At 33.9% G+C, this 13,462-nt stretch overlaps 1 protein-coding gene across 1 annotated transcript in view; it reads right to left on the reverse strand.

The window, feature by feature from the left end:
• Positions 1-1,806: 1,806 nt before the first annotated feature.
• The window catches only part of LOC136042667 (DDRGK domain-containing protein 1-like), a 44,806-nt gene continuing 33,150 nt past the window's right edge, over positions 1,807-13,462 (reverse strand). Inside the window, exon 4 of the mRNA XM_065727631.1 lies at positions 1,807-1,952. Coding sequence (XP_065583703.1) covers positions 1,824-1,952 — 129 coding nt within the window. The 3' untranslated portion in view covers positions 1,807-1,823. The remainder of the gene's footprint in view (positions 1,953-13,462) is intronic.

Here is a 13,462-nt window from a genome sequence, read left to right on the forward strand (position 1 = left end):
CAAATCCCTAGGTACACCTATTATTAGTAGAAGGGAAATATGTTTTTTGTTGAAATATCAATACACAATAAGAAATACAAGGATGCAGAGATCTTTTCCTTTGACACTATTATTGTAAGCCTTGTCTTCAAGAATCAAAAATTTTACCAAAAGATAAACAGAAAATGAAACCATTGAATTCAATTACCAGCGTGATTCTCTATTCAGAGGTTTTTTCGCCACAACTAAGATGAGAAAAAGAAGTGATTGTGGTCTGATTTCCGGAAGTCCTTGAAAGCGTTCTTTTTCTTCTTAATTATTCTATTGTTAATGACAAAAAGACGTTGGAAAATTGAGACTAAAAACGAAAACTCTGTTTGAATTTAAAAGGTTTGCTTTTCTTTTTTACCCTTTTTCTTTTACACCAATTAAGTCGCAAGCCCCGTGACTTTCATAAATGAGCAAAACCAATTGGTGACAAAGGATGGGAACAAAAGATGAGACTAAAAACGAAAACTCTCTTTGAATTTAAAAGGTTTGCTTTTCTTTTTTACCTTTTTTCTTTTACACCAATTTAGTCGCAAGCCCCGTGACTTTCATAAATGAGCAAAACCAATTGGTGACAAAGGATGGGAACAAAAGAATATCTTGAATCCAAAAAGGATAAGATTATAAAAAAGAAAAGAAAAAATAGCTGACGAGCAGAGCCGCTCCTAAGGTCGATAGTGCCTGGGGAAAATTAATTACAGAGCCCCCCCCCTCCCAACTCAAATAAAATCATAAAAAAGCCATATCAAAATGAACATTTTACCAAATAGGACAAACTTCTGCCAAATCCCACAACTACGGCGTCAGGGCAGCTTGAACCAGTAGCGCCCCCCCCCCTTGAACGGCTCTGACGACAATCTGATTCTTTTACATTTCAGAAATGTCAGTCGTCGTTAAGAAATGAGTAAAAAACTCAAACTTATAATTAATAAGAAGGTGCCTCGGTCAACTTCGATAAAAACCAAATTCAACCAAGGTTTCAAATGTTTATTTACAAACGTGCCCCGATACATCCCGTTTAGGACAAGACGGGCAATGCACAAATGATCATCCTATTCTTAGTCCTAGTATACTATGATCATTTGTACATTGTCCTAATAGGACTCAGTATACTAGCATATTAGGACTAAGAGTAGGATGATCATTCGCGCATTGCCCGTCTTGCGCTAAACGGGATGTATCGAGGCACGTAGGTAATAAACATTTGAAACCTCCGTTGAATTTGGTTTTTATTAAAGTTGACCGAGGCACCTGCTTATTAATAACAAGTCTGAGTTTTTTACTCATTTCTTAACGACGACTGACATTACTGCAATTTAAAAGGACTTAATTGTCAGCAGAGCCGTTCAAGGAGGGGGGAAGCAACTGGATCGAGCCGCCCCGGGTGCTCGGCGTCCACAGACAATCTTCAAAGGGAAGTTGAGTCTGTAATTTTTTTTTGGGGGGGGGGGAGAGGATCAAAAATTTGTGTGGGAATAGTCTAAGACTTCCAAAAAGATTAGGTACATGTCTTTTAGGGAGAGCAGCTGCCACCCACACCCTCCTATTTACACAGGTAAAAATCCTTCATATAAAGTATCTGTTTTTACCGTCTGCAAATTGGTAATAATCAGGGTTAAAATGATAAGGCCCACCCATCCTTGGATAAGTGGAGATCAATTCTTTTAACTGTAAATGAGGCAATGAGAATGATAATTGATTTGCTGGGCGAAGTTACAATCTCAAAACATTACGACATCTTGTAAAATGGTTTGCAACAAAATGAAGACTGTTAAAAAACGAAACAAATATAATACTCAAAGGGAATAAAATAAACAGACCTCACGTTCGGCTTCCAGCTTTTTCTCTAGCTCTTCTTGCTTCTTTCTTTCCTCTTCAAGTCTAGCTTCTCTTTCCTTTTTCTCTTCAATTTCCCGATCCATTGCCTGAAAAATATATTATTATCAATAAATCCTTTATAATAGACTATAAGACTGCCAAATAAAATAACTTTTTATCCCCTGACTTAAAACTAAAAACTATTCGGTAGCACTTTATTTATTTCAAAAGCATATATAAAAAAGTACTGAAGTAATATATATTTAAAAAAAATATAGACGGCCGTCTATTGTTTAACCTATACAATTCGATCAAAAGATAAAACTATTCACTGTTAACCATTCAAAAGCAAAGTATGATTTAACGCCTTAAAAGAAATTAAATTCGGAAATAAAATTTCAGGTCAGTGGAGTTCGGGGAAGAAAAATAGGATAATCTAAAACTCCAGTACATACAAACTAAGACTATGGAGTTTTGCATTGAAAATATAAACCACCAATCACATTTGATGCATAGGGTTGTAAGGGCGATTTGATGCTATGTCTGTCACCAAGATATTTGCACATAAGCACTACTCTAATAATTGCAAAAATTTGAAATGTTTCTAATTTTGCTAATACTTGCATAAATACAAACATATAATACAGCACTTGGAATATTTAATATAAGTAAAAGGTAATGCGACAAAAAAACACCACACTTCACATTCCAAGATTAGACCTAGGATACTCGTATGCAAAATGGTAAAAATCACTATTGGGTATTGAGCTCTTAAGTTGTCCAAAACTCCCCGAACATTCAACATATTACATACTATAAAAAATAGTATGGAACCTAGGCAGATCCCTGAATAACTCCACTTTCTACCTTAATCGGTGATTAGGCATTACTACCAACTACGAAACTTTGTATTCTTCCAGTAAGACACTCGCAGATCCGAAGAAAGCTTGAGGACTTATTTTACGCTTCTCGCGCTTACAAATCAACAGTTCTATACATATTTTATCGAATGCTTTGGAGAAATCAAAATAAGTTCAATAAAAATGACTCACTGTCAGCCATTTTACGAATATCATTTATTATTTCTAGAAGTTGCGTGCTAGATGACCGTTTTTTATAGCATGCTAAGCTTTTCTCCATAAATTGTTAACTTCAAAATGTTTTGAATGTTGATCACTATTATTTTCTCAAAAATTCTACGAAGCAGAAGTGTTTGTTATTGGTCTATAGTTTTAAAACACTGACTTTTTTCCTCTCTTGTGCACCGGTTTAGTTGTCTAAAGTATTCTTAGCTCACATTTAATTTAGCTTTTCGTTTACCTTGCATTCTTGATTGATTTTCCAGGGAACTTTTTATAGTTGAGGTACTTATTTTAACAATAGGTTCAATTTACAAGCATTACCATAAACCCAATCAATATATAAGCTCCATTATTATTACGCAGGTTCCCCGTGTCTCTATTTATTGACGAATCTTAGAAAACGTAGAATTTTTTTTCTATTTTATGGACTTCTGCCAATCACGCAAAAACAATACAAACCTCTTCAAGTTTAACACAACGCAACGAAAAATAAAAAAAAAATTACAGTATATATATATATCAATATATATACAAATAAGTTGTCTCTGTGTGTGTGTGTGTCGAGTGACGTCATGTTTGTGTGTCGACTGACGTCATGTTTGTTGATTGACGAAATTACACACCGGGAGATCGGGACACAAATGACGACCGGGACACCGGGACATCTATATATATAAAAATAAGTTGTCTGTGTGTCGAGTGAGGTCATGTTTGTGTGTCGACTGACGTCATGTTTGTTGATGGACGACATTACACACCGGGACATCGGGACACAAATGACGACCGGCACACCGGGACATAGGGAATATTAATTACGACCGGGACACTCAAAGAGAAAGCGACCGGGACACAAGGAAAGTTCGATTAGCAATCACCATCAACAAAGCACCGGGACACAAATTACGACTGGGACACAGGGAATATAAATGACGACCAGGACACTCAAAGAGAAATTACAGACCGGGGCACCGGAACACAAATGATGACCGGACAAAAATGACGACCGGGACACCGCGCCACAGGGAATATAAATGACGACCGCGACACTCAAAGAGACATAACAGACTGGGACACCGGGACACAAATGACGACCGGGACACAGGGAAACAACAACAACGGGGACGTCGGGGGCACAAGGGGATACATAAATGACGACAGGGACACAGGGAATGTTCGATTAGCAATCACCATCAACAAAGCTCAAGGTCAATCATTAGAATAATGAGGTATAGATCTGAATACAGATTGTTTTTCCCATGGACAATTATATGTTGCATGTTCAAGAGTCGGTAAACCTGACAATCTATTTATATGCACAGACAATGGGACAGCCAAGAATGTTGTACATTCGCAAGTTTTGCATAGTTAAAAATATATATATATATATATATATATATATATATATATATATATATATATATATATATATATATATATATATCTATATATATAAAAATAAGTTGTCTGTCTGTCTGTCTGTGGATCAGGTGACGTCATGTTTCTGTGTCGGCTGACGTCATGTTTTCGACTGACGAAATTACAGACCGGGACATCGGGACACAAATGACGACCGGGACACCGGCACAAAGGGAATATAAATGACGACCGGGACACAAGGAATGTTCGATTAGCAATCACCATCAACAAAGCACCGGGACACAAATGACGACCGGGACACAGGGAGTATAAATGATGACCAGGACATAAGTAAAAAAAAATTAAAAACTAAAAAAAAGGTAAAAACTACAAAAAAACTAAAAAGAAAAAAAAACTAAAAACTAATAAAAAACTAAAAAGCTAAAAAGCTAAAAAAAAAACTAAAAAAGAAAATAGAATGAAAACGGAAAAAAAATGAAAAATAAAGGAGAAAAACAAAACTAAAAAAAAAAAGAAAAAAAATAAAAAAAAGGTACAAAACTAAAACCTAAAAAAAGACCAATTCAAAAACGAATGTATATACAGACCGGGACACAGGGAATATAAATGACCACCAAGACACTCAAAGAGAAATTACAGACCGGGACACCGGAACACAAATGATGACCGAGACAAAAATGATGACCGGGATACCACGACACAGGGAATATAAATGACGACCGCGACACTCAAAGAGAAATTACAGACTAGGACACCGGGACACAAATGACGACTGGGACACAGGGAAACAACAACAACGGGGACGCCGGGGGGCACAGGGGGATATATAAATGACGACAGGGACACAGGGAATGTTCGATTAGCGATCACCATCAACAAAGCTCAAGGGCAATCATAAGAATAATGAGGTATAGATCTGAACTCAGATTGTTTTTCAGATTGTTCAGATGTTCAAGAGTCGGTAAACCTGACAATCTATTTATATGCACAGACAATGGGACAGCCAAGAATGTTGTACATTCGCAAGTTTTACGTAGTTAAAAATATATATATATATATATCTATCTATATTCACAGGTGGGACACAGGGACGCAACTACAATGGCGCGTAACTAATATGGCGCGTAACGACTTGCGCGCGCGGGGGGGGGGGGCTTGGGGGGGCACGAAGCGCCCCCACCAACTAGGTGTTGGGGTGGCGCGAAGCGCCACCCCAACAGCTAGTATATATATATATATATATATATATATATATATATATATATATATATATATATATATATATATATATATATATATTATATATATATATATATATATATATACTAGCTGTTGGGGTGGCGCTTCGCGCCACCCCAACACCTAGTTTGTGGGGGCGCTTCGCGCCCCCCCAAGCCCCCCCGCGCGCGTAAGTCGTTACGTGCCATATTAGTTACGCGCCATTGTAGTTGTGTCCATATGTCCCACCTGTGACAACATTCTTTGCTGTCTCATTGTCTGTGCATATAAATAGATTGTCAGGTTTACCGACTCTTGAACATGCAACATATAATGGTCCATGGGAAAACAATCCGTATTCAGATCTATACCTCATGATTCTAATGATTGCCCTTGAGCTTTGTTGATGGTGATTGCTAATCGACCATTCCCTGAGTCGCCATCGTCATTTATATATCCCCCTGTGCACCCCGGCGTCCCCTTTGTAGTTATGTCCCTGTGTCCCGGTCGTCGTCATTTATACTCCCTGTGTCCCGGTGCTTTGTTGATTGCTAATCGAACATTCCTTTTGTCCCGGTCACTTTCTCTTTGATCGTCGTCATTTATTTAGATTGTCAGGTTTACCGACTCTTGAACATGCAACATATAATTGTCCATGGGAAAAACAATCCATATTCAGATCTATACCTCATGATTCTAATGATTGCCCTTGAGCTTTGTTGATGGTGATTGCTAATTGAACATTCCCTGTGTCCCGGTCGTCATTTATATTCCCAGTATCCCGGTCGTCATTTGTGTCCCAGTGTTCCCCTTTTAGTTCTTTTTTATTGGTTTTGACCTTTTTTTATGTCCCTGTGTCCCGGTCGTCGTCATTTATACTCCCTGTGTCCCGGTGCTTTGTTGATTGCTAATCGAACATTCCTTTTGTCCCGGTCGCTTTCTCTTTGAGTGTCGTCATTTATTTAGATTGTCAGGTTTACCGACTCTTGAACATGCAACATATAATTGTCCATGGGAAAAACAATCCATATTCTGATCTATACCTCATGATTCTAATGATTGCCCTTGAGCTTTGTTGATGGTGATTGCTAATTGAACATTCCCTGTGTCCCGGTCGTCATTTATATTCCCAGTATCCCGGTCGTCATTTGTGTCCCAGTGTTCCCCTTTTAGTTCTTTTTTATTGGTTTTGACCTTTTTTTAGGTTTTTTAGTTTTTTTCTTTTAGTTTTTTTTGAAGTTTTTATCTTTTTAGTTTTTTTATTTTTATTTATATTTTTTTAGTTTTCTTTTTCTCCTTTATTTTTCAGTTTTTTTCCTTTTTTTAGTTTTTTTTTCTTTTTTAGTTCTTTTAGTTTTTACCTTTTTTAGTTTTTTTTAGTTTTTTAGATGAAAATTTTTTTTAGTTTTTTTCCTTTTTTTCTTTTTAGTTTTTTATTGGTTTTTACCTTTTTTTTTAGCTTTTTTAGTTTTTTTTCGTTTTTTATTTTTACTTTTTTTTTAGTTTTTATCTTATAGTTTTTTTTGAAGTTTTTATCTTTTTAGTTTTTTTATTTTTATTTATATTTTTTTAGTTTTCTTTTTCTCCTTTATTTTTCAGTTTTTTTCCTTTTTTTAGTTTTTTTTTCTTTTTTAGTTCTTTTAGTTTTTACCTTTTTTAGTTTTTTTTAGTTTTTTAGATGAAAATTTTTTTTTGTTTTTTTTCCTTTTTTTCTTTTTAGTTTTTTATTGGTTTTTACCTTTTTTTAGCTTTTTTAGTTTTTTTTCGTTTTTTCTTTTTACTTTTTTTTTTAGTTTTTATCTTTTTTATTTTTTTTATTTTTATTCTTAATTTTATTAGTTTTCTTTTTCTCTTCTATTTTTCAGTTTTTTCCTTTTTTTTAAGTTTTTTTTTAGTTGACGTCACCTGATCCACAGATCCACACACAGACAACTTATTTTTATATATATAGAAGATATATATATGGTTTTAACTACGTAAAACTTGCGAATATACAACATTCTTTGCTGTCCCATTGTCTTTGCATATAAATAGATTGTCAGGTTTACCGACTCTTGAACATGCAACATATAATGGTCCATGGGAAAACAATCTGTATTCAGATCTATACCTCATGATTCTAATGATTGCCCTTGAGCTTTGTTGATGGTGATTGCTAATCGACCATTCCCTGTCCCGGTGTCCCGGTCGTCATTTATATCCCCCTGTTTCCCCCGGTGTCCCCGTTGTAGTTGTGTCCCTGTGTCCCGGTCGTCATTTGTATCCCGGTGTCCCGGTCTGTAGCCTATATACATTCGTTTTTTAGCTTTGTTTTTCTCCTTTATTTTTTTCCTTTTTTTTTCTTTTTTAGTTTATTTAGATTTTTAGATTTTTTAGTTTTTTTATTAGTTTTTAGTTTTTTTTTCTTTTTAGTTTTTTTGTCCCGGTCGTCATTTATATCCCCCTGTTTCCCCCGGTGTCCCCGTTGTAGTTGTGTCCCTGTGTCCCGGTCGTCATTTATATTCCCTGTGTCCCGGTCGTCATTTGTATCCCGGTGTCCCGGTCTGTATATACATTCGTTTTTTAGTTTTGTTTTTCTCCTTTATTTTTTTCCTTTTTTTTCTTTTTTAGTTTATTTAGATTTTTAGATTTTTTAGTTTTTTTATTAGTTTGTAGTTTTTTTTTCTTTTTAGTTTTTTTGTAGTTTGTACCTTCTTTTTAGTTTTGTTAGTTTTTTTTTTACTTAGCCTATGTCCTGGTCGTCATTTATACTCCCTGTGTCCCGGTGCTTTGTTGATTGCTAATCGAACATTCCTTTTGTCCTGGTTGCTTTCTCTTTGAGTGTCGTCATTTATTTATTTTTTTTTTTAGTTCTTTTAGTTTTTACCTTTTTTAGTTTTTTTAGTTTTTTAGATGAAAATTTTTTTTAGTTTTTTCCTTTTTTTCTTTTTAGTTTTTTATTGGTTTTTACCTTTATTTTAGCTTATTTTTCAGTTTTTTCCTTTTTTTAGTTTTTTTTTATTTTTTATTTTTTTTAGTTTTTTACTTTTTTTAGTTTTTTTAGTTTTTTTAGTTTTTTAGTTTTTAGTTTTTTTTTGTAGTTTTTGCCTTTTTTTTAGTTTTTTCAGTTTTTTTTTTAGTTTTTATTGGTTTTTACCTTTATTTTAGCTTATTTTTCAGTTTTTTCCTTTTTTTTAGTTTTTTTTAGTTTTTAGTTTTTTTAGTTTTTTACCTTTTTTTAGTTTTTTTAGTTTTTTTAGTTTTTTAGCTTTTTTATTTTTTTTATTAGTTTTTAGTATTTTTTGTAGTTTTTGCCTTTTTTTAGTTTTTTTAGTTTTTTAGCTTTTTTATTAGTTTTTAGTTTTTTTTGTAGTTTTTGCCTTTTTTTAGTTTTTTTAGTTTTTTAGCTTTTTTATTTTTTTTATTAGTTTTTAGTTTTTTTTGTAGTTTTTGCCTTTTTTTATTTTTTTCAGTTTTGACGTCACCTGATCCAGTTTTTTCAGGTGACGTCACCTGATCCACAGATCCACACACAGACAACTTATTTTTATATATATAGATATATATATATATATATATATATATATATATATATATATATATATATATATTCACAGGTGGGACACAGGGACACAACTACAATGGCGCGTAACGACTTGCGCGCGCGGGGGGGCTTGGGGGGGTGCGAAGCGCCCCCACCAACTAGGTGTTGGGGTGGCGCGAAGCGCCACCCCCACAGCTAGTTTACAATAGAAATCTTTATCACGTAATAATTTTTTTTTCCATAAAAAAATCTTTAAATCGTAATAACAGAATCAAGTTTGAAGACCTTTCGTCAATTTGAAATCTTACTCGATATTATTTTGGCACTAAAAAATCCGTGGTAATTGTGTATGATTCAGAACACACTCAATAAGGGAAGTTAGGTTCTTTCGTGAAACAAACTACGATGCAGGTACATTTTATGAGAAAAATCGGTTGATAGCCACAAAGACAAAACTCAATTTAGTTTGCTACGCATAGTAATAGAAGATTGTGTCTGAACATGGATTTTGAAATGAAGATTCGTCAAAGACTGAAAAAGAGGCAATCATATTTTTCCAGGATAAGAGGTTGTTGCCCACAATAGTGTGTCAATGGACACAACATGACTTTATACTCTTACAAGAAGGAACATTACGAGAAGGAACGCATAGTGATAGAAGATACCTAGCCTAACTTTACTTATTGAGTGTTCTGAATAACACACAAGTACCAAATCCGTTCCTCAAATTACTGGTGACAGCGATCAATCCAAAATTTATCCGAAGAAATTGGACTACATTGCATACCATTCTCTACTTATCGTATCTTATCCAGAATTCAGTACGAAATGACAACGATTTTACACAACTAACGCAAGTTATTGTATTAATTTTTGACAAAGCTGTTCTGAATTTCTCACTCAGAGCCCGAATACAGGCTAAAACGGAATGCCACTAATTCCCACTAATCTCAGTTTTCATTCAGCAGTTTCTAGACAAAACAAAAAGCAATTCAATCAATGAAAGGACAAAGAAGAAACGGTTTCAATCAAAAAACCGTCTTTCATTGGTTAATTAGTTTTTCACTTCATCCATAAAATGAAAAATAAAACCAAACTTTAGAATCTACATCGTGAACGTATGTTTTCCGCGTGCTTTCTTTTCTTTTTTCGATCGTATAATGATTGTATAATGACAGGGTTGTTCAATAGGGTTGTAAACTGTCTCCTAAGTTGGTCTTTTTATATATTAATTTTATAAAATCTTTTCCACAAAAGAAGTTTTTCACAGAAAATTAAAGAGCTACATTAAACCATATAAGAGCAGAAATGAAGTGAAATTATTTATCAAGCGTGAAACCATAAATCATATTCAATGAATAAATGAAACCCGATACGAACAGAAATTAAATAAATGACCGAATCAAACACAAAACTAGCAGAAACTAACAGGAGTGGGGCTGACGCCCCCCATGCCTTCTAAAGACTAGAATATAGTTTGTACTTGAAAACAGGACTGAAAACAGTCCTTATTTTGAGTTGTGTGTTTTATTTCTTATACTATCAAAAAAAAAAGAAAAGAAAAAACATCACAACCAAAATTATAGAAAAAAATGAATATGGATCGACAGCTCAATATATATGCTGGTATTCATTCCTGGAAGTCTTAACAATTTTGGATACATGAAATTAAAAAAGAGAAAACATTTAGAATGTATTTTGTTTTAAGTTATTTTTTTTGGAAAAAGCCAAGACTAACATTGACGATTGTTTAAGTAATTATGGAGAAGCACTCTTGATCACCATTTCCTGTTTGTTATACTGGCAACAACAAAGTGAAAGACTCAGAAAAGGCACGTATGCATGATAATATTGTGGATGAGCTAAACTGAAATAAAAACAAAAAGAAAACGAACCATATATTTATATTCTCCTGCATATTTATTATATTTTATATACTAATATATTTTATTACGTTCTCCTATATAGTTTATATCCTCCCATGTCTTTTATATTCTTCTTTGCTGTTTTCTCCTGTTTTTAATATTCTCCTAGAATATAAAATACATAGGAGAAAATAAACTATATAGGAGAATATAAAATATATAGGAGAATAGAAAAAACATAGGAGAACATAAAACATAGGACAAGATAAAATATAGGACAATATAAAGTACATGGGACAATATAAAATATATAGGAGAATATAAAATACATAGGATAAAATAAAATATACAGGAAAATATTAAACATACAGGAGAATGTAAAATATATAGGAGAATATAAAATACATAGGAGAAGATAAAACATATAGGAGAACATAAAATACATATAAGGACATAAGATACATAGGATAATATATAACATATAGGAACATATAAATATAAAGGAGAATATAAAATACATAGGAGAATATAAAATATACAGAAGAATATGAAATAAATAGGAGAATATCAAATATGTAGGAAAATATAAATACATAGGAGAATACGACAAAAACCTTGATATTTCGAGGAGCAGCAAGTTGCCCCAAAGGCCATCTTCCCTGTCTACGGGGAAATGTGATAGATCATTACAGATAAATTTGACCAATAATGAAATAGGAGTCTCGACATTTTTCTAGAGAATTTACCAATATCGGGGTGTTAGTGTTATTTTTTTTTTAAACACCTCGCTCCGAAATTATCCAGCTGCTTAACAACTTATATACTTTAATAAGAGCTACTAACGAGTAGCAGCCTCCAAAAAAAAATGTAAATCGTAAGTTGCTTTTAACAGTCTTGAAAATCTGTTAAAATGACTTACACCAAAAAAAAAAAAAAATAATAAATATAAGCCCACTGAATTTTCTACAGAAGTTGAAACGCATTCAGCTTCTGAGTCTGAATGTTGATTCAGCTCTGCGAAAAACCTATCTCTTCAATTTAGCCTCACAAAAGGAGCAAAGTCTTCTAATCGAATCCAGTTTGATTTTATCATGCTTGGATTACAGTCGAGATCGGACGAAAATATCTTTCCAATATACCGGACGATTCAAGAGGGAGGTTAGAAAGGGCTTTTCCATTCAATTGGCAACATATAACCATTCGTTACAATCAATATTTTTTCCAGAGCTCGCAAAATCTATTCATATTGATCAAAGAATCTACGCTTGAATAACATCAAAGGTAAAAAGACTTAGATATGAATGCCTTTTCGGTGACATATTTGAACCAGGTTGCTTTTTATAACATCACACCAAAGAAACAAAAGCAAATAAACATCAATGCCACCTATATTGGGAGAAGTTTGAACTCCAGGGTTATTTCCAGTTTTCGCTGGACTACTTATCCATGTTAAACAGTTATGGTCATAGGGTTATAGATCCGATTCTTAATTGAGCAGACAATTTTTCCTGTGGAGGAGATACAAAAAAAAATCATTGAGTAGACTGATACAAATAGATAGAAACTTACGATTTCCAAGGCTCAAGTCCTGACTCCGTGAGTAAACAAGCTGAGTTTGGGACTGCAAGCTTGGCAAGCCTTGTTTCGGCGTAAAAATAAGCAGAGTGCAAGTTGCGCTTATGCCCCATCCACTACTAACTTTTTAGCAGAAAAATAGGCAGGTAACGTCTTATTTAAATTCAAAATCCGCAATGATTGAAGGCATAAAGACATAACGTGCCCCTACAAATCACGCCACACAGCCGACTTTTCAGCAGAAAGGAAGACATTTTTTTCAATCGATCAGATTGGAAATTATCGGGCAAATACCTTGGGCCCATAGCCCTATGACAATGACGGTTTTTACAGATTATGTCCTTTCTATTAACTATTTAAAAAGATTAATCAGATCCACTTGACACTTATGGGGCAAGCATCTTATGCCAAGGATCTTTATACACATGAAAATAAGACACAATAAACTGATGACACAATAAGCCCAATAAGAAAATAAGCTGTTTTTAAGAAGAAGCAGCATATTTTGAGACTGTCTATAAGGAACGTGTGGTCACTTTAATAACAAAAATTCTTCTTGGAACATACCATTTTAAAGTTTTATCGGATTGGTAACTACAGTGTTCAATTTAAGGCGAAAAAACGAAACCAAAGTAGTAGTCCAGTTAGACTTTTGTAGCTGAGCCGACCAAAGGTTAAACACATGCTTTATGTTCCTCGGGCAATACAAATCTACTCTTCCTAAAGACTGATCAAAAAATATCTCATCAAACAGTTCGTGGTAACGAATTGTAGTAAGGAGCGACCCGGCTCAATAGAAACCAAAACTCTAAAAAATGGAATTTTGATACCAATAGCTACATCAAAAGAATCGCATTTTAATGCCGGTTTTAAATATATAAGTTTCATCAAGTTTAGTCTTACCCATCAAAAGTTACGAGCCTGAGAAAATTTGCGTTATTTTAGAAAATAGGGGGAAACGCCCCCTAAAAGTCATA

Source organism: Artemia franciscana, unplaced genomic scaffold (genome assembly GCF_032884065.1).
Source record: "Artemia franciscana unplaced genomic scaffold, ASM3288406v1 Scaffold_1697, whole genome shotgun sequence".
Taxonomy (NCBI): Eukaryota; Metazoa; Arthropoda; class Branchiopoda; order Anostraca; family Artemiidae; genus Artemia; species Artemia franciscana.